Here is a 21,882-nt window from a genome sequence, read left to right as displayed (position 1 = left end):
CATTGTTAGAAACGAGCAGCTGAAGTTTATTTTTAACAGAGTGCTTGATCGTTTCAGCAATATATTTCAGCTTGGATTGTTTTTCGATTCTGTCACAATGTGCATGGCTTCCCAAAGAGGCTTTTATTGAAAGATGAGAAAGTTAAAAACTATTTTGGATCCAACAGTAAAGTAAAAGTAAAGTTTTTCTTAAAGGCACAGCAGCAAAAAACAAACAAACAAACAAACAAACACACACACACACACACACACACACACACACTATAGCGCCACAGAGATTCTAGCTTGTGTTAAAATACGGAAAAAAAAACATTTTAGCATAAAAAAAATGACACTTCAGTAAGCTTCACCTTTAAGTAACACCCACAAAGATGTGCAATTACATAGATTGACTTATGCAACACATTTTAATAAGACTCCATCAGAAGCTCTTGAGGCAGGAACTGAATGGTTGAATTGCTATGAGTTTAAAATGAAAAACCGACTAATACTCAAAGGCTTCAGAAAGAGTGTAAGTGTGTGTTTTTGAGTGCGTGTTGTGGGTGGTGAAACTTTAAAGTGCACAGCAGCAACAAAACCCCTCCCCCTGCATCAGAGAGCTTGTTGCTATGGTGACAGGCTTTGGCAGCCAGCAAAGCTTGTTATAAAACTCATAAGAGTTTCAGTGACCCTAAGAATACGCCAGTCGTCTAGTCAAAATAGCTTATTAGAAATTAGTTTATGCATCCATCATTCCGGCCATCCAACAGCTGTGTTTATCTCTAAAGAGCAGATCTCTGAGGAGGGAAAAAATCGAATAAAGATATGAATAAAAGTGATGTTAATTCAGCCAGCGCACATACCTGTATTTACATCCTGTTTTCGGTCGAAGTCCACAGTAGTCGACTGTCGAGTTGACGCGCATAGGTTTAGTTACCTAAGATCACGTGCGTGAACTCGACAATCGATTACTATGGACTTCGACCGAAAACAGGATGTAAATACAGGTATGTGCGCTGGCTGAATTAACATCACTTTTATTCATATCTTTCACATCTACTGCAGTCAGATTCACCCGTGTTCACTCTGAAGGAATCATTCACATTGGCTGTGCATTTGTAATGACACATCAAGGATGTTAAGAGGCTAAAAGCAGGTTTAAAACTTGCCCCATTGAAGTCAACAGGGTGCAAATTTTAAAAAGAGGATAACACGGTGTAGGCAACACCGATTTTTGACGTTGTTCTCTGTACTGACAGCACTCCAAATTTACAAAAAAAAGAGCTCAATGTTAAAATTGACCGGAGTTCTCCTTTAAAGGTCACACAAAATGATATTTAAACTCACATCAAATTTTTTTAACAATAAATAAAGCGCATAATCAGTAGCTGAGATTATCATTGTCGCATTGCATGCTGTTGTTCCAGCTGGAACATTGCAGAAATAGAAACGGTCCCTAAAATAGAAATGTCATGTATTGCCGTTGCTGCTGGTTAGAATAAAAACTCTGATTAACGTGGAAAAACATACATTTTAACACGTGTTGCGGCGTCAGTCACGTCTGGGTATATACTAATATACTAATTTATTGCTCAAGTAACATTCCATATTAATATATCAGTATTGAAAACAGTTGTGCTGCTCAGTTTTTTTGTGGAAACCATGATTTTTTTTCACTTTCATGAATAGAAAGTTAAAAAGAACAGCATTTATTTAAAACAAATCTTTTGTAACAATATAAAAGTCTTTACTCTCACTTTTGATCAGTTTAATGCATCCTTGTTGAATTAAATAAAAAATGTAGCAAAAAATTTGCATTTTTGGCAGTCATTTTATTGCTGCTTATTTTAAATGAAAGTACGACCTTTGAATCATTTAGCCAGATGTTTTGTAAAGGATAAAACATGATCTTTTTTTTTTTTTTTACTGCGTTACCAATAACAAACTTATAAGTTTTCTCTACTTAGGAAAATAGAATTATATATATATATATATATATATATATTATTTCCTTCTGAGTGCTTCCTTCAATGTATTATTTTATATATTTGAGTCAGGCTGAAACAAATCTACCCAAAGGTTCAGACCATGGGCCATTTATAACCATATTTTGCACAGAATCTTCAAAATATACATTAATACAAATTATTATATTACCAATTTTGGCCAAATATGGATGCTTAATATGATTTAAGTTGAATTACAGACCTTCACATACTAGTTCTGTGATGTCTGTTCCTTTTTTTCCTCCATATCATGGATGTCCATCTTTTTTAAAACAAGTAGATTTATTTTAATACCCCATACCGCATATCATGCCTTCAGCTTTGTTGGTTAAAAGCCATTTACAAGTCCCAGACCACCTCTTTGTATTGAATTTGTTGGCTTTTAAAACCTGCAGTCTTTCATTGCGTCTACTGAATTTGTAGACGGCGAACTGCTCAAGTTCTCTTTATTGATTTGGCTGAGCGGCCCCTGCAGCTGCTCCTTTTCTCTCAGCTCCTCTTGGCAGTGACGGAGGCTCTCTCTGATTTCCTGTTGCATAAAGTCCTTCTCTCTCATGTTAACTCTTTCGTTAATGTCGTGTTTGACAGAGCGTGTTCACTGAATTAGTATTTGTGTAACACGTTCATTAACTATTAAGGTTTGCAGGCTTTTTATTCAAGTGCTTAATTATTTTTAGTATGTAATGTTCAGTATTTGTTAGTATTTTTTACAATATTCTGACAGTATTTGTCAGTATTCTATTTCTACACGAAAAAAAATATTGTTCAATTTACTTTATTAAAATGAGCTAAAGCAACACAATTGCTGAACAGTTTGCTGGTAAGATTTTTTTTTGAAAGAAGTCTCTCATGCTCACCAAGGCACGCATTTATTTGCTCGAAATATGTAATTCTTCTGGTTACCATTGTGCTGAAGAGTAGAGTTTGTGCTTAGGTGGCCACATGTATGATTCATTACTCAATGAGCAATAGCTTTGCTAACAATAATACTTCTTACTTGTTGTATTTGAATGCAAACGTGCTATGTGAGTTATAGAAACTATATATAAAACAAACATAACTGAAACATTAATTAAACACTAGTAAGTTCAACATGTTCAAACGTGTCAAAAATTAATCAACTAATTTCCTCTAACTACTTGCCTTAAATTTTAGTAAAATCAAAATTCTATTCTATTCTATTCTATTCTATTCTATTCTATTCTATTCTATTCATATTTTTAGGTCAATATGCAATCAAATTGACATGCTTCTAGTCTTAATGTATTGATTGGGTGTTGATTGAATTTGCTTCACCTTTCTTTCTTGCCATGAATCTCTGATCTGATCTTTTTCTCAATAAATATCCAGTTTCACTCAGAATTGCCACATTTTATAAGTAAAATGGGTCGTAACCTTATTTCATGTTGATTTGTATTGATTCATGTGTTCACAGGTTAATCGTAAATCACTATCCCTCTTTTTTTTTCTTTTTTCCCCCATCACAGAAACCTGTCCAGGAACCCTCTGACGACACTCTCTTGGCAGCTTTTTCAGCACCTTCAGCTGGCCGAACTGTAAGTTCATCCTGCATTGGTTAACAGTATTTCACCAATGTGAGATAAATCACAGTATAAACACACCAAGCAATAATTCCTCAATCTATGATAGATCTCAAAACTCTCTCTGCATAGATTTTCTGTGATAAGCAGAAATCGCCTGCCAAATTGGACGCTGAAATGCAGGCTTGATTATCAATTGCATTGCTGTGTTCATTAGAAATGTTTTCAGCAAGTTACTGATGATTAATTTGTTTGTGCACCCCCTGCTCTACCCCCTCGAACAGACTTGTGTCTCTGTCAAAGCAAAACTTCTCCAGTGATGTATCAGAAATACTGTTTATGTCTGTGAACAGTGGAGTTGCTCGTGCTGGTTAATTAAGACATGGCATTGAAATGTATTGGTCTTGTCTGCTGAGTGCCTGACCTCATTTTCTTGTTTGTCATGAATATTTGAGCAATCTACTTGTACATAAAGTGATGAGTTTGTTTATTGATTGTGAGCGGTGACGTGGTGCCGTCGCGTTGTGTTTAAAATGATAAAACAATTCAATTATTTTTCATTTGACACGTCCTGTCCTCGTTCTTTGTTGTGGCTGAACACAACTTGCAGAGCCACTGACATATGTCCTGCTTAATTTTTTATTACGCACATTTTTGGCCTTTCATTTCAGAACGTGTTAGGGGATTTCGACTGTGTGCAGTGCTGTCTTTTCCTGTCCTCGCTGATGTGGATATTGTGGATGATGATATAAACAACGCATGTCATTCGTCCAAATATGTCCTTTGGAAAATTAGAAATTAATTGTTAACTGTTACGGTGAATTAGGCATATTTTCCAGGTGGGGTGCTTTAGAGATCATTTCAGCTCAGTTCAGTGCTGAAATGTAGGATTAAATTCAGTACTAAAATATGTGTTCAACTGCATCTAAACATGCCATTATGAGCCAATATCAAAAGATTAACCTGGCTCATACTGTTTTGTGTAATTCTTTGATTTTGGGTAAATTACAGGAATAATCTATGGAAACTTAAAAGTTATTGTGACTTTTTAATTCACAATTTTGAAAAAAAAAATTCCTTGGAATTCTGACTTTATATCTCACAAGTTTTCCCCAGCGATTCAGATGAAAGGAAAATCATAATTGCAATATAAAAAGTCTGATTAAGTTTTTATTTTGTAATTCCATGGTGGAAAAAACAAAACAATTGTGAATTTCCCAGAAAAAAAATTCTGTTTGATGTCTGACAGAAGGAAAAAAAAAAAAACTAAATTGTGAGATAAAAAGGTCGCAATTACCTTTTTTATTTTATTCCGTGGCATAAACAAGCTTTCATAATAGTCTGTAAATGTCAGGGAAATTATAAAATAAAGACCTGGACATTTTGTGGAAATCTTAATGGAAATTTCTAGAGTGAATGAAAATCTTTGTAGTTATTCCAGTCAGCTCTTTTGTTATCGTTTTAATGAGTGAAATCTCTGGTATTATTAAGAATCTTTATTTATTAATGATGAATGACTGTGAAGTGAGAATTCATAAGGGACATCACTGTTGTAGTGTACAATACATCATATCTTTACTGTCACAAGCATCTTCAAAACAATGTCGTATACTGACAGCTAAAATTAAACAGGACATATGCAAATGCTGTTTTTAAGTTTGCAATGTTAAAGGGATAGTAGCAAGACAATAATTACAGACATTAAAAGGGATAATTCACTCCAAAATGATAATTCTGTCATCATTTACAGACCTTCATATTGCTCCAGAAGAGATAAAAAAAAATGTCTTGGTTGTTGTTTTCCATTCAATGCAAATCAATGGGCCCCAATGTTGTTTAGACCCCAACATTCTTCAAACTATCTTCTTTTGTGCTCCGCAGCAGAAAGCCTACAGGTTTGGAACAACATGAGGGTGAGTAAACGATGACAGAACTTTTATTTTTGGGTCAACTATCCTTTTAAAAGTCTGGGATTATTAAAACAATATGCATGATGTGTCCATTTGAAATGATGTTTCTGAGTTCTCTTGCTGCTCTGTATTATCTGAGAGTGACATTCACCACTGGCATGATGTGTCATCAAAATGATTGATCATATGGTTAAACTACACTTAAAATGAAAATGAAAGACTGCATTGCAATAAATCCGACAAAGTCATTGTCTTCAAGGACACTTAGTACACAAACATTTGCAGACTTACTTAATTAGCATAAGTTCTTAGTGTCTCCTCTATCAGAGTAAGTACTTCCTTTTTACAAAGGAAGTGACATCAAGTTGGGCTGGCGGTTATAAATTATAGCTCACTATTTTTTAGACTTTAGTTTTGACAGTATTAAATGACAGTTCCTTTTATTAAAAAGTATATGACACAAAATATGTATTTACTTTGCTCAAAGGGTGGGGTTTTTTTTCACTCAGCAAAACATTCATTATTGCCAATTAGATTAAAAAAAGTAAAATACAGACATTTTCCCATTGATTTTCACTAATGTAGGAGCAGATAAATATTTATCAAAAACTCCAAAACTCAAACTAAGTTTTAGGCCTAGATATGCGTATACTGTATATATATATATATATATATATATATACACACACACACACACACACACACACATACAGTATATATAAAGTTTGTTTTAGGCCTGGATATGTGTATGTATATATACAGTATACACATATCCAGGCCTAAAACTAACTTGTTGCCATACAGACTTATCTTTTTTTAGAATTTATCTATCTATCTATCTATCTATCTATCTATCTATATATATATATATATATATATATATATATATATATATATACACACACTGAACAAAATTATAAACGCAAACCTGAAAACCAGTCAGTGTCTGGTGTGACCACCAGTGCAACACATCTCCTTCGCATAGAGTTGATCGGGCTGTTGATTGTGGCCTGTGGAATGTTGGTCCACTCCTCTTCAATGGCTGTGCGAAGTTGTTGGATATTGGCAGGACCTGGAACATGCTGTCGTATACCCGATCCAGAGCATCCCAAACATGCTCAATGGGTGACATGTCCAGTGAGTATGCTGGCCATGCAAGAACTGGGATGTTTTCAGCTTCCAGGAATTGTTTACAGATCCTTGCAACATGGGGCCGTGCATTATCATGCTGCAACATGAGGTGATGGTCGTGGATGAATGGCACAACAACGGGCCTCAGGATCTCGTCACGGTATCTCTGTGCATTCAAAATGCCATCAATAAAATGCACTTGTGTTCGTTGTCCATAACATACGCTTGCCCATACCATAACCCCACCGCCACCATGGGCCACTCGATCCACAACGTTGACATCAGCAATCCGCTCCCCCACACGACGCCATACACGCTGTCTGCCATCTGCCCTGTACAGTGAAAACCGGGATTCATCCATGAAGAGAACACCTCTCCAAAGTGCCCACTCAAGTCGGTTACGACGACGAACTGCAGTCAGGTCGAGACCCCGATGAGGACGACGAGCATGCAGATGAGCTTCCCTGAGACGGTTTCTGACAGTTTGTGCAGAAATTCTTTGGTTATGCAAACCAATTGTTGCAGCAGCTGTCTGGGCGGCTGGTCTCAGATGGTCTTGGAGGTGAAGATGCTGGATGTGGAGGTCCTGGGCTGGTGTGGTTACACATGATCTGCGGTTGTGAGGCTGGTTGGATGTACTGCCAAATTCTTTGAAATGCCCTTGGAGACGGCTTATGGTAGAGAAATGAACATTCAATTCACGGGCAACAGCTCTAGTGGACATTCCTGCAGTCCGCATGCCAATTGCACGCTCACTCAAAACTTGCGACATCTGTGGCATTGTGCTGTGTGATAAAACTGCACATTTTAGAGTGGCCTTTTATTGTGGCCAGCCTAAGGCACACCTGTGCAATAATCATTCTGTCTAATCAGCATCTTGATATGCCACAACTGTGAGGTGGATGGATTATCTCAGCAAAGGAGAAGTGCTCACTAACACAGATTTAGACAGATTTGTGAACAATATTTGAGAGAAATAGGCCTTTTGTGTACATAGAAAAAGTCTTAGATCTTTGAGTTCAGCTCATGAAAAATGGAAGCAAAAACAAAAGTGTTGCGTTTATAATTTTGTTCAGTCTATATACAGATGCATTTGTATAGGTAAGTTTGAATTTATCTATATATATACTGTATATATATATATATATACATACAGTATTATTAACTATTTTATATAAAAATGCTTTTAAATGAAATGAATGTTTCATCTCTGCAATGGAAGAAAAGGCAAAGAAAAGAACAACTGGATAAATAGTATTTATTTTCACTGAATATCCTTTGTTACCAAACAAATTTGAACTTCACTGAACAAATTGCATGTATTATGGAGAATAATGGAGTAGATTGGTATCAGTTTTGTTGCTGTGGTGCTGTAATAATGGTGTAATCTTCAAAGCTTGATGAGATTCACAGGCATTATTGATTTTCAGACCCAGTGAATCCATCCTAACAGTCATTGTAATATAATATCAGCCCATGGGTTTGGAAAAATCATTTAGACTTTATCCTTTAGTACTGGTTCTCAACTAGTGGGTCACAGGTATGGTCTGATGACAGCTGGGGAAATACATTTGAATGTTCTTTTTTTTTTAAATATATATTTTTTTTAATTAAAAATGTAAATTTTGGAAGTATGTTGGGTCTCCACTTAATGCAAAATCTGGATTCTGAAGCAAAACCAGTTTAGACCCGCTGCTTTAAAGCACCTCCGTGTTTTGTTTTATTCTTCAAATGGAAATGATCCCATTAGTTTCAGAAGAATTTCTTTGCATTTTACAATTTCATTCCTCAATAGCTTTCAGGTGCACACACACAACTAAACCTCATCAGTGTGCATAATCATGTTATAGGCTGTCAATCATCATTGATGATAGTCAGCCGCCCCCGACCACCCTCACCCACCCCCGGTGGCCGCCGCTGGTTTATTCCTGGCAGAGAAAATGATGCCTGAGTTTAAGCTCAAAGCACATATAATTACTTAGAAAAAAAAACACGTCTTTTTTGTTGTAGTTAGACTCAGTTTCACATTTCTCTCAGAAATACATTCCTTTACATCACTTTGGCCATTCTAACTGTCGGCTCAATCCATGTCGTACAGATGAATTTCTTCCTGTGGATGACCTGACTCTTGGAGGTTTGCAGAAAGGGATTTGCAAAATAATGAAGGGCTCTGAAAACATACAGTAGTGTATTTCCTAACCCGAGTATACAGATTAATGGACTAAAGTTTCACGCTGAGATCAAAGCCTGCGGGTAATGATATACAGTTCATCACGTTGTGAGCGCCTCATTTTTCTTTCCATTCAGCTACTGCGACTGTGTTTTTCAAGAAGTGAAATGTTGTATTGTTCCAGTAATCTATGTCCGCTCAGCTTTGTCAAATATCACACATACTCATTTGTCAGCATAATGTGCAATTTTTAGAAGAGAAATTCTATTATATATTTATATAATATATAATATATTATCTAATATATTATATATGTAAATATAAATGTTTAATTAATATAGAAACATGCTATGTCATGTCAATGATTATATTTTCTATGCACATCAAATAATGATGCACCCAGGACTGGAACTATATTTTCACTACCGTAGAAAAGATTGTGTTATTTTCTTTTCTTTCTTTTTTTTTTAAGAAGTCTCTAAACCTCAGCAAAGCTGAAAAACAGTAATATTGTGAAATATTATTACAATTTAAAATGTTATTAAACTGTTTTCTATTTGAATATATTTTAAAATGTAATCCTGTGTTGTCAAGTCTCCAGTCTTCAGTGTCACATGATCCTTCAGAAATCAATCTAATATGCTGATTTGCTGCTCAAGAAAGATTTCTTATTATTAGCAATGTTGAAAACAGTTGTACTGCTTCATATTTTTGTGGAAATCTGAATTGGAATATACTAAAAACAAAACAAACATCTGGAAGCTATTCAAACCTGCCTTCAGAGAATGCCTTTTTTAAATTTTGACTTATTTTTGCATAAACTTTACTACATTTACTGATCTCATAAATACATAACTGATGTTTTAGTAACAATCTACAATGTCGCTGCTGGGAATGGGAATTCAGATATTTTTGCAGTTGCCAGTTTTACAGCTTTGAAATGTAAATATCCGTGCTTTGAATGTTGTTTATGTTATGCATCATGTATGGGACATCTAAAAAGATGCAGCTGACAAAATGGTTGTGTGCAACGCATGTCATGCAAGGCTAAATAAATAGTCAATTAGCAGGCGCTTTTTTCAAAACAGGCAACAAAACAGTCCCTCTGGAGCAGCCCATGGTTTTGTGTGTTACTCAAGGGAATGATGGGGATTGCTTATGGATCTCCCCAAGTGGGAAGCCTACCTTTTAGTAATCATCCTGGGTTACTATTTCACACCACCCTGGAGATAGTGTCACAAAACTGTTGTTTTCAACCAGGGCAGACAAAGATTGACTGATTTTGCATGCCTAGCTCTGAGTTTGGGGATTATGTAACTACCGTTAGCTGTGTGTTGTTGTCGCAGGAGGCTGGAGGGAGTCGTCTTCGACTGCGGCTGTGAGATTCGATGGATTCAGCTCTGGCAGCTGCGAGGTGAGGCCGGCCTGCACACCCAGCAACTCTACTGCAAGAACGGCGCATACAAGATTCGCCTGAGATCAATGAGCATTGCCCACTGTGGTAAGACATCTTTCTTCATAAATAATACAACTGTAGGCCAAGCATGCACTACGTATTGTTACATAAGATTATATTACTTGTATGAAGCAATGCTTATCTAACATTATGATGCAGTATTGGGGGGAGTGGGGTAAGGTTTTCGAACAATGTCCTCGTATAATCAAGGAAATTGTGCAGAGTTTTGTCATGCAAACATATTTGGATACACATCAAAACATCATATACAGATGAGAGATGCATATTTTTGCTAAAAACATTTTTTATGCCAAAAAAAACCAACAACAAAAAAACATATGAACTGCCAGGGTATAAACCATGCATATTTGAGGGTTAAGGTTCACCCTAAATGATTACAATAAGCATTTTAGTATTACATTATACATTTTACTGAATTTTATTTACTGAATACAATTTTACTGAAATGTATTGAATTATTGAAATATTTTTGAATTAAACAAATTAAAACTGAAAATATAAAAATAAAAGTAAAGTTTCAGTATTTTAGTTGTGCTTTTGTAAATTATTATTTTATTACAATTTTCCTATTCATTTATTTTTACTTATGTTTTAGTAATTTTAGTACCTTAAACCTATTTATTTGCCAAAGTAAGTTTTTCATTGAATTTTAGGAAATTATAGCAACACTGATATAGATGCTTTTATAACAGAGCAGACACCCTACTATTTTACCTTAGAGGAAAACTGAAGTAAAGAGCAGCACAATATAGTATAAATAATAGTATATCATCAAAAAACATGTCATTTTCTTACAAATAAATTATATGCTAGCTATAGCTTACACTAACTGTTACGCTTTGGTATTAACAAACAAAATGTTTACACAATATACAATGTTAATTAGCTAATTATGGACTGGTGGTAAAACATGGTAAAAAAAAAAAAGTATGTTGTTGCCGATTTAGTATTTTGCCTTAAACTATTCTTTTAAGAAAGCAATGAACGTATAGACTTAAAAGTCCTTGCTCTGATCTAGACCTGCCAGATATCAGCGTTGCTCACAGTAACCTCACTGTGTTGGAGGGCGATAACGTGATGCTCAGCTGCAACGGATCTGGTTCTCCGTTACCTGAGGTGGACTGGACTGTGAACGGCCTTCACTCCATCAACACGCACCAGGTGAGCGCCATTCATCCCACACCAAACAAACTCTCTAACCTTATTTTCAATCTAACCACAGCATAATGTTTCTCGCCTGCCCTCCAGTCGAATGTCTACTGGCCCAACATTCACTCCATCAACCTGACGCTGGTCAACGTGAGCAGAGACGACAACGGATTTGTTCTGACCTGCATCTCTGAGAATGTGGTTGGGATGACCAATGTGTCCCTTCAGCTGGCTGTGCTATGTACGTATATTTCGCTTGTTACAGGTTTTCATGTCTCATACTTAATGGCTGTTGCTAATACTGAAATATGACAAATTATGCAGCTTGTTGAGGCAAGAAATGCTGGTACTTTTAGCAATCAGGGACAGGATTCACAAAACATTCATACGAATAAAATTATTTTTAACTGCTATCTCCTTATCTCCCCCCTAGTTAATATAATATTAGTTAATATCTAACTAATTAGATATTACAGTGTAGCGACATATACTGTAATACATATTACATAACTAGTGTGCACGAGTACAGTGACACCAATCATCGATAATGTAAACAGGGATCGGTCATGATTATGTCCCACAGTGTGACATGACTTTTTTCATGAATCCAGCCCCAGACTTTCACCTGGCAGATGATAAAACATGGCACACGAAAAAAACAAAAAAAACAACAACAACAGATTTAGAGACCAGAAATTATCCACCCTAAATTCTCTAGCCATTCAGAGCACCTTGGCAACTACATTGCAATGCCCTGCCAACCACCCATTGCACACTATCAGCGAGTTTTGTACAGGAAAGCGTCACTCGGATTTCCTTCAGGAAATGTGAGGATCTAGTTCTATTAGCATGTTTTCATATCTGGTTCTTTTGTTAGGGTAAAGTGAAACACCAAGGGAAAATAAAATTAAGTTATCTTTTAAAATCTGCTGCAGAATTTATCACTTTCAGCTTTTAATAAAACACACTGAAGCTTTTCATATACCCACTGCAAAATAAGTTTTACTAAAATAAAGTGCTAAGGCTTTATTTTATGTACAAAATGAGAAGTCGAAATATCATTAGTGTTTTCTGAATCTACAGCAACTCACCATAAATGTATGTATTTTTTTGCCTAGTTAAGAGCTTGTGAATTATATGGGAAGACTGTTGCAGAGATGTAGATGAACACAACTGTTGCTTATTTGTTGTTCTATTGGCTTATTTTAATGAATTACTTTACCTGATTAGCAAATCAGACTGAATCAAACAATGACTGAATCAAGCAATGTTCAAATGCAAATGTATAAGTTTTATGAAACTGAAAGTGCCCCTATTATGCCCTAATTTTGTTTTGGAGGACTCCTACAATAGGTTTACATGCATTCAAGGTCAAAAAACACTTACATTTTTTCATAATATACATTGCACATCACCTCTTTTCTCGACGTGTCTAAAAACAGTTCGTTCGAAGATTCAGTGTCTCTAAACCCCTCCTTTCCGAAAGCCTACTCTGCTCTGATTGGTCAGACGGCCAAGTCTGTTGTGATTGGTCTACCGCTTACAGAGCGTGTTGGAAACCAAATGTCCATTACCATATCTGAATTTCAGCTCTGGAGGCTTCCTTAGCACTTGATACACGATACGAACAGTAACGATGGCATTGGTTTTACCATATCAATTTGAGTCCTCATCCTTTTGACGTTCATGCAAAGTGGATTTGCTGCGCAGAAAACAGCATCTCCTCGACATGTCGACAACACAAGCCAAACTCTTCCAGTCTCAGCTACAGTTTTTGAGGATGGGTCAAAGTAGACGTTGTTCGCGGGCAGCCAATGAAGACCATACGCTGGTATTATGCAAATTTGTTACAAACCAACATTAACAAACAGCTATATTACACACTGCATGAAAGGAAATATTCAAAAAAGCACTTTAAATCAAACAGTAACACTTAAGTTTACGGTCCAAATTCTCACTATTTACTAGTTGCTTATTATATTAGCATACATATTACTAGGATGTTGGCTGTTTATTATTACTTTACACATATTATTGCCTTATTCTTCATGACCTTATTCTACATCCCTTAATCCTTGCTAATACCTAAACTTAACAACTATCTTACTAACTATTAATAAGCAGTAATAAGGAGTTTATTGGCAAAAGTCATGTTAGTTAATAGTGAGAACTGGACCCTAATCTAAAGTGTGACCAATCAAACTAGTATTTGGAATTATACAGTTTAGTTTCAGGGTTTTAGTGTACTAAAAGGGTAGAATGTGTAAAATTCTGTAGAAAACACTGAATAATTGTTATTCAAGTGTTTTTATTTGAATAATTTGAATGTAGGCTGTGAATTTTTATTTAGAAATCATGCTATAAATGTATTTACTGAAATTGTTGCAAACTTTAACGCAGATAACACCATACTCTACTAAAGAAAAATAACTGTATGGACACATTTAAAATAGAACAAGGTACTAAATGTACTGATACATCAATTAACAGCTATGAACCTGCAAGACTTTGTGTTAATTTAATCAGAGGGTGTGCACATATTTAGGGATTGCGTTAGGTTGTGATGTATAAAAATAGATCTCTTTCCCTGCACTGTGTTAAACTGGGTTAAACAGGTACAAGATGAGAATCAACCAGAGACAAAATGTAATCTGCAATATCTCTGCAACTTTTCCTGGTTTTAATAGGAATGGAGGATTTTTCTCGCTGATGCCGTTAATGTTTTAGGACTCAGATATGATCTGACACTCAGGCATCATTATGTTCATTAAACAGCACATGATTTTAAGACATTGAGTAGATGAAAAGCATTACATTTTATCACTCTGCTGACTAATGACTTTGACGTTAAATTGAAATGACAGCAGCAAGATATAAGGCTCTGAGTGGAAAAATTGTCAAGTTTGGTATAATAACCAAGTACAGGGTCTTGTCTTTATTAAGGAAGTGAAAGGAATGATTGCTGATGGTTTATAATCCCTTTATATAGCTAATTATATTTTATTTATATTCCATTTTATCCTGTTAATTTTTGTTGTCCCATTGCATTTTCTAAAGTAGTAATTATGTGTGTGTGTGTGTGTGTGTGTATATATATATATATATATATATATATATATATTATAATTTGCCATATTTCTTTTGACACATTTATGTATGATATTGAACACCATGTATATATATATATATATATATATATATAAATGTTTTATTTATTAACATTAGTAAATGTACATCCATCCAGTTGTTATCGCAGAATAAACCCTGACAGGGTGATCAGGATCACATTGCGAACTGGAGGGGTCTTGCATCAGCCTGCCCTGAAGGGGTTTAGTTTGCGATAACAACCGGCTGGATGTACATTATCCAGCTTATTACATGGCTACTTGCCACATAACTAAATAATTAGAAATGAAATATTGATTTCGAAATATGAGACGAAATATTTTATTAGGTCTTTAAACGCAAAGCTTCCATGGAGAGAGCAGTTGCTAAGTTCAAACTAGACGGACATTTAAGGGATAAGGTACAGTCATACCACTTTTGCCACATAAATAATTATGGGAATGAGAGATATTGATTTAAAATTAAACTTTTTTTTTTTAAATCTTACCGGTTTGTTATCTTATAATCCATTACAGTGTACAAAACAATCATTGCATTGTTATCGGAGAATAAACCCTGACAGCGTGATCTGGTGATCAGAACTATCATGAACAAACAATGAACATAAACAAAGATTAATAAACACTGTAACAAATGCATTGCTCATTGTTAGTTCATGTTAGTTAATACATTAACTAATGTTAACAAATAAGACCTTATTGTAAAGTATCACCAGAATAATATATATATATGTATGTATGTATAAGAAATCGCAATTGGGTGCAGTGTCAACAAAGCCAAAAGGTGAAAAGTACACCAGTTTAATTTTTACATTCCGATCAAAAGCTTTGGAATATGAGATGCACATATGGGATGCACATCCCTCCCGTTCTCTTTCTCTCTCCTGGTGGGATTGCAGCAGGACTCCCTAAATGACAGGCCTCATGCAGTAGTCAGAGCAGACAGGCCGAGAGCAAGGGTGCTGGTGCATGCTGGTTCTAAAACACATGTCATCTGTTTAGGCGGGATGTGTGCCGAGCCGCTCTACAGGAGGGATCTATCTCTCGTCTAGTCTCATCATTCAGCCAAGCACAAATCACTTCGGCGAGAGAAGGCAGCTGACAATAATGATGCGTTTTCATTTGAATGACAAACAAACGCGCAGTGTCGGACAGGACATTTGCATGTGGTTTACCTTTGAATAGTGTACAATAATATACAGTCTGTGACAGCAAGATTACGAGATGTCCCTCTGTCAATTTATGCTCTGTCCATTTTTCATTGAAAACCCAATTTATAAACATAACAGTGGGCCAAGTTTTACTGGTTCTGCTTTTTACTTGACAGCAACTCCATTGTTAAAGGACAAGTTCGGTATTTTACACTTAAAGCCCTGTTTACAGATAATTTCTGATGAAATAGAACGGTTAAGATTAAAATTTGGACAGATGCTGCTGTCCCGAGAATTTTAGGTTTATTTCGCTTCTCCCCCCCACCTACAGAATGGCAGCCTATGTGCACTGGAATAATCCTTCATAAAAAGCATTAAACTTTCGATTACAAAGACGTGAAACTCACCGAGTGGTCAGGGGTGTTCACTGATATGCTCACACAAAAATCACTGCAAAAGATGCTTTCCAACAGGTTTTATCGTAGTTTTTGTCCAACTCCATTGACTTGTATTGGGTGACCTGTGTGAGGTACGGTATTACTCCGCCGCTTCTTCTTCTGCTTCTTCTGTGTATTCAATTAAATGCCAGTGGTTTGCTTGCAATTGGCTAAGGTGCATTATCGCCACCAACTGGGCTGGAGTGTCTATTATTCAAGCTCTCAACGGAAGAATCTACGGGTGTGAGACGTTTGGAAAAATAGATCTACAGTTTTACAACGAATGGTAAAACACCTGTTGGAAAGCATCTTTTGCAGCGATTTTTTTGTGAGCATATCAGTGAACACCCCTGACCACTCGGTGAGTTTCACGTCTTTGTAAACGAAAGTTTAATGCGTTTTATGAAGGATTGTTCCAGTGCACATAGGCTGCCATTCTGTAGGTGGGGGGGAAAGCGAAATAAACCTAAAATTCTCGGGACAGCAGCATGTGTCCAAATTTTAATCTTAACCGTTCTATTTCATCAGAAACGATCTGTGAACAGGGCTTTAAGTGTAAAATACCGAACTTGTCCTTTAAGAAATCTATCCATTTCACCCAAAAAAATCTTTCTTTGAGTCTATTATATAAAAGGAATGGAAACTTACATTAAAGATGTAGAATTTATATGATTTACTCACTCACGTCTTTGTTGTTGTAGTCACTCTCATGTTGCCTTTATTATTTTATTTTATCTGTGACTGTGAAACATAAAATAAGATGTTAGGTAGAATGCCTAATTTACTTCTGTTTCCCATGCAATTAAAGTGAATAGAGATTTATACACACAGGCTATAAATGTACTGTACACTATATTCATCTGAAGTAATTTGATCGCTTTGTGTGGTGAACAAACCGCAATTATAAAGTTGCTTTCACTGATAATTTTCCTGTCTTCCCTTCAAATCTAAATTGCAGTCAGCATGTCAAGATCTGTCACCTGACAAATGAGAACCAGTGCTGTTTAGTGTCAGCAACATATAGTGGTTCAAATTACAATAAATTTGTCTGTAGTGCACATGCAACAAATTTAGGCTCTGTTCACACTGCACCCGATTCTGATCTGTCTTTTTACATCTGACATTACACTGTCATTCTACAGGTAATGAAAATAGATCAGCTTGGTGCCATAGTGATGATGCCAAAGATATAAGAGAGTGATTGTGTAAAGAAATCTAGCCTCTGCTCATGTCTATAAATGGCATCTCAGCTCAGTGTTGAAGTTGGAGGAATAAAATGCATATAAATATGTAAAATATAGGTATTTATATAATTATATATGTAATTATAGTTATTTATATAATTTATGACTGTTTTCTATTTGAATATATTTTAAAATATGAAGAGTTCAGATGCAAAAGCCTCTAAGTGCCATCTGAAATTTTCTTCTAGAATGATCATTTTTATCAAGCTTGTATATTTAAGTTCAGTAATTTCACTTAAATGGCAATGAAAATGACCTATTAATTGTAATTTAAGTGAAATGACTGAATTACTGAAAATTACTAAATATACGAGCTTGATAAAAATGATCATTCTAGAAGAAAATTTCAGATGGCACTTAGAGGCTTTTGCATCTGAACTCTTCATATCTATATATTAATACTGCATATATTACATTTCGGCATATATAGTGCACATGTAGCATCCTACCTAATTTAAAAAAAAAAGAACAATTATGTGCATTTCATGTGTTCTTTCCTTTGCCTGACAGCAGATTACCACAGGTGGGAAATCTGTATTTCACTGATTCTGTCCTGTATCTTTTCCATTTTTTTCTTTTCTCATATCAGTTCCGCCAGTAATCCTGAAGCTGGACGAGCCAGAACGGCGCCATCACACCTGCATCGAGTTCACCGTGAGGGGCTTTCCCCATCCCACACTGCGCTGGTTCCACAAGGATCGTGAGATCCAGCAGAGCGAATATATCCGCATGGAGATGGAGTACTACCAAGATTACTTGGAAGGCTGCTTGACTTTTGAGAACCCAACACATTACGACAATGGATACTACACCCTAGTAGCCACTAACCCCCTTGGGTCAGTTACCAAAACTGTCCACGGCTATTTCCTTGAGCCACCGTTCAGTGAGGATGACGGTAAGTCTGCACAATATAATTTATCATTTATCACAAGGTATGAATTTGCTCTGATATTTATTAATTTTATTCTGATACACCCTGATATGTGTATATATACAGTACCTGTCAAAAGTTTGTTTTCGAAAGAAGTCTCTTATGCTCACCAAGGCTGCATTTATTTCATACAAAATAAAACAGTAATATTGTAAAAATATTATTACAATTTTAAATAATTGTTTCTATTTTAATACGTTTAAAAATGCAATTTATTCCTGTGATCAAAGCTGAATTTTCAGCATCAAAAAATGTATATTTAATAAATCCTTTAATAAATGTTACAAAGAAATGTAATAAATGCTGTTCGTTGAACTTTGTATTAGTCAAAGAATCCTGAAAAATGTATCACCATTACCACAAAAATGTAATAATAATAATAAGAAATGTTACCTGAGCACCAAATCAGCATATCAGAATGATTTCTGAAGGATCATGTGACACTGAAGACGAGTAATTATGCTGAAAATTATATATATATGAACCATTTGTATGTTTTTACAACATTTTCTTTCTTCTTTTTTTTCTCCTCTTGCTGTTCTTTTAGGAATAATTGAGTACAGTAAGTGCCTCTTTTTTTGACATAATATAAACAGACAAAAAAATATTGGTCACATCTCATATCCTTTATTATGTCAAAACATAATAAATATTTTGTTTCAGATACACTATGATCTATGATCTTAAATACAGCATTGAAGGAATTGATAAGATAAGATACATTTTCAAGAGTTATCTCATACACTAGGTCTTCTCAAGTGCACCCAAAACACAGAACTTATCAAACAAGAATGTATTATGTAGTAACTATGTATCATGCTATACTTGAAGTCTTCTTTATTATCTGGTGTCTGTGAAAGAGGACACCCCTAATGACAGAAGAATAGCCCTCATGAATTGCAGCATGTATTGGACACATATACAAGCTCTATGAATTAAGAGACCAGGATGGCATAATTGTTTTTGAGTCGGAGGATGGCTCATGCTTTGGGTGTATGATGTGAGCCCTGCTGCACCTCTGCCATTACAACAAAACCCTCTCTTACCAAACAATGTGGCTTTCAGGCAGCATCATAAATGTAGCCAAGAAGTGACATGAAAAAAAGGAACAGAAAGTTTTTAATATATAGGGGGGAGCAGGGATAGTTGTAATAGATTGTCATAGGGTTGAATAGTTATTGAGTCAAAAGTCGAATTAAATTAGATTTATTTCTTTAAATTAGGATATTACGAAGCTGTGAATCACACTGGGATACATTACGACGAGAGTACTTTTTATATACAGTATAAAGATTTTATAAACAATTTATTACTAATAATATATATTGGGCAAAACAATGGTTTGATTTTCAGATCATATTTCAAAAGTAAACTGAGAAATATTAAAAAAATACAAAAAAGTGTGACAACTAGCCACACTCTCCTCTGCATTAGTGTTATTTTCGTATAATTTAAATAATATTGTAGTATTTCATATTTTGAATTAGCTTTTTTATATAGTTATATTTTTAGTTTAATTTTAGTAATTAGTGATTGATTTTAGTGATTTTGTTGTGTGCTATTTTGTTTTTTTTAGCTTAATATTTCTATTTAGCTTTCTTTTTTTTTGTTTTAGTTATAGTAATTTTAGTAGTACAACTTTCAGTTGATAAGGCAACACTTCTAATTTTCATGCAATATTATATTTAAATTCAGCTTTATTTCAATTAACAAAAACAATTTTCATAGTTTGAGTTTAATAATGCTCTACATGAATGAAAGCATTTTTTGGCCTCCTCAATTGTGCAATGTCATTTCTATGTCCTGTAGCTCCAACAGCTGAAGATGAGGCAAAGAGACCTGATGAAGATTCATTCGGAGTAAGATGTCCTTTCTGTTCTCCTATAATTTCGATTGTGCTTTTCAGCAGACGTTGCTGTGTCATTGACTGCTTTATTGCTTTTTTCCTGTAGATGTCGATTGCTGTTGGTCTGGCTGGCTTTGGTTGCGTCTTCCTCATTGTGATTTTCGTCCTCATCAACAAATATAGCCGACGTAACAAATTTGGAATAAAAGGTATGAATAGATTATTCTGGTAGATTTTCTTCATGTTGAAATGCTTCTTGAACGCAACATTTAAGTCCATATTTTGATGGATATTTACAATGGATTTTTGTCTAGATGCTTTATCCATAGGTAATTGATTAGATCATAAAAATTGGTCTCTATATACGACAGGTGCTAGGATGGGAGTAATTGAAAAGTGGTGAAGACGGATGAAAAGGAAAGTCAGTTTAGAGCAAGCTATTACATTTTGGTAAAAGATTATAAAGACAGACATTTGTGTCTTAATGTGTCTTCAAGTAAAAATGGTTCATTTTGATTTCATGTTGACTTTTATTCCCAGTGGCAAAAAGCAAAAAAATAAATAAAAATAAAAATCACCCCTTCTCGAAGCAACACAATAGATTTCCTCAGTCTTTCAGTTGTCAATCACCTTGGTAACATAATAGTTCTCGGCTTTGGTTTTGGGCTATGTTTAGTGCCTGTTTTTAAACAGTGGTCTGGCACATCATGAGTCAGATAGGGTTTGGTTTGTGCTGTGTGGGTTTATGTGAATAGAATTTGAGTTGAATGCATCCTCCAGTCTCAGACCTTGGGGAGGCAGTTGGCGGAAATGCCTGTGAGTGTTTCTTTGGTTAGCTCGACTTCCTCTGCTAATATTCTAGTTAATATCACTGTGGTTCAAGTGTTTTCAGAGTTTGTTATTGTAGGGGTGGGCAGTACATCAAAAGAAAAAAAAAAAAGACATATGATGATGTGACAACAAATGGAAGGTACTTTTCTTTGTAACTAAAGTCGTACATAATGTAAAGCTGATTTTGCATTGATGCCAATGTTTTTTTTTGTTTTTTTTATATGAATCATATTATTCAAGTTATGAATCTTAACTTAAATGGATGACTTAGTTCAACCAAAAATACAATTCCTGTCATCATTTACTCACCCTTATGTTGTTCCAAACCTACATAGATATAGGCCTGTGACATAACATTTCAATCATGTTTTGCCATCCAAATAATGGAAATTATATTGCAGTTATATTATATTATATCCAACTATACCATCGCAATTATATTCTTCTCCCAGCATTGACCTCACTTCACTTTGCCTTCGAAATTTTGAATAATGACTGTGTGTCTGAGGCAATATGTCAAAGAGGAAACAAATGACAGAAAATTATTTTATGTTTCCCATTCCCATTGCAGACCTCATATCCATCTTCGCTTTTTAAAGATTATGCCCCTAAACCAATAAAAACACATTGGTCTATGCATAACCCTCTTGGACCCAAGACTCCCTGCTCTTTTCTCATATATGTATAACAGGAAAATCTATTTTTTTGTGACAGTACTGTGAGAGACAGAGAATAGGAGCTTCGTTCAATCCGAGAGGAACGGCTAATTTTGTCTCATGCTCATTGGCAAGGTTGAAGAGGCATAAAAGGATTGACACTCAAAGCGTGACGTAAATACAAGCCCTTTTCAGAACGCTGGCCCTCCCACAATACACCACTTGTTCTGTTTTTCTCTTCAAATCAGCTGGAGGTCTTAGGCAGCCATTACCTCAGATTGAGCTGTATTGGATTTTT

The 21,882-nt window shown here is 35.3% G+C and overlaps 1 protein-coding gene across 2 annotated transcripts in view; it reads left to right on the top strand.

The window, feature by feature from the left end:
- Positions 1–21,882, top strand: part of ntrk3b (neurotrophic tyrosine kinase, receptor, type 3b) — a 125,693-nt gene that overhangs the window by 51,829 nt on the left and 51,982 nt on the right. For both annotated transcript variants that reach the window (XM_084108181.1, XM_084108182.1), the window contains exons 4-11: positions 3,473–3,541; positions 10,084–10,238; positions 11,233–11,375; positions 11,463–11,604; positions 17,910–18,215; positions 18,799–18,813; positions 20,061–20,110; positions 20,204–20,306. In XM_084108181.1, coding sequence (XP_083964307.1) covers positions 3,473–3,541; positions 10,084–10,238; positions 11,233–11,375; positions 11,463–11,604; positions 17,910–18,215; positions 18,799–18,813; positions 20,061–20,110; positions 20,204–20,306 — 983 coding nt within the window. The remainder of the gene's footprint in view (positions 1–3,472; positions 3,542–10,083; positions 10,239–11,232; positions 11,376–11,462; positions 11,605–17,909; positions 18,216–18,798; positions 18,814–20,060; positions 20,111–20,203; positions 20,307–21,882) is intronic.

The sequence above is a fragment of the Abramis brama genome (assembly GCF_963993115.1).
Source record: "Abramis brama genome assembly, chromosome: 3".
In the NCBI taxonomy this organism is placed as follows: Eukaryota; Metazoa; Chordata; class Actinopteri; order Cypriniformes; family Leuciscidae; genus Abramis; species Abramis brama.
Note: the sequence above shows the minus strand (reverse complement) of the source record. Positions and strands in the feature narration are given on the sequence as shown.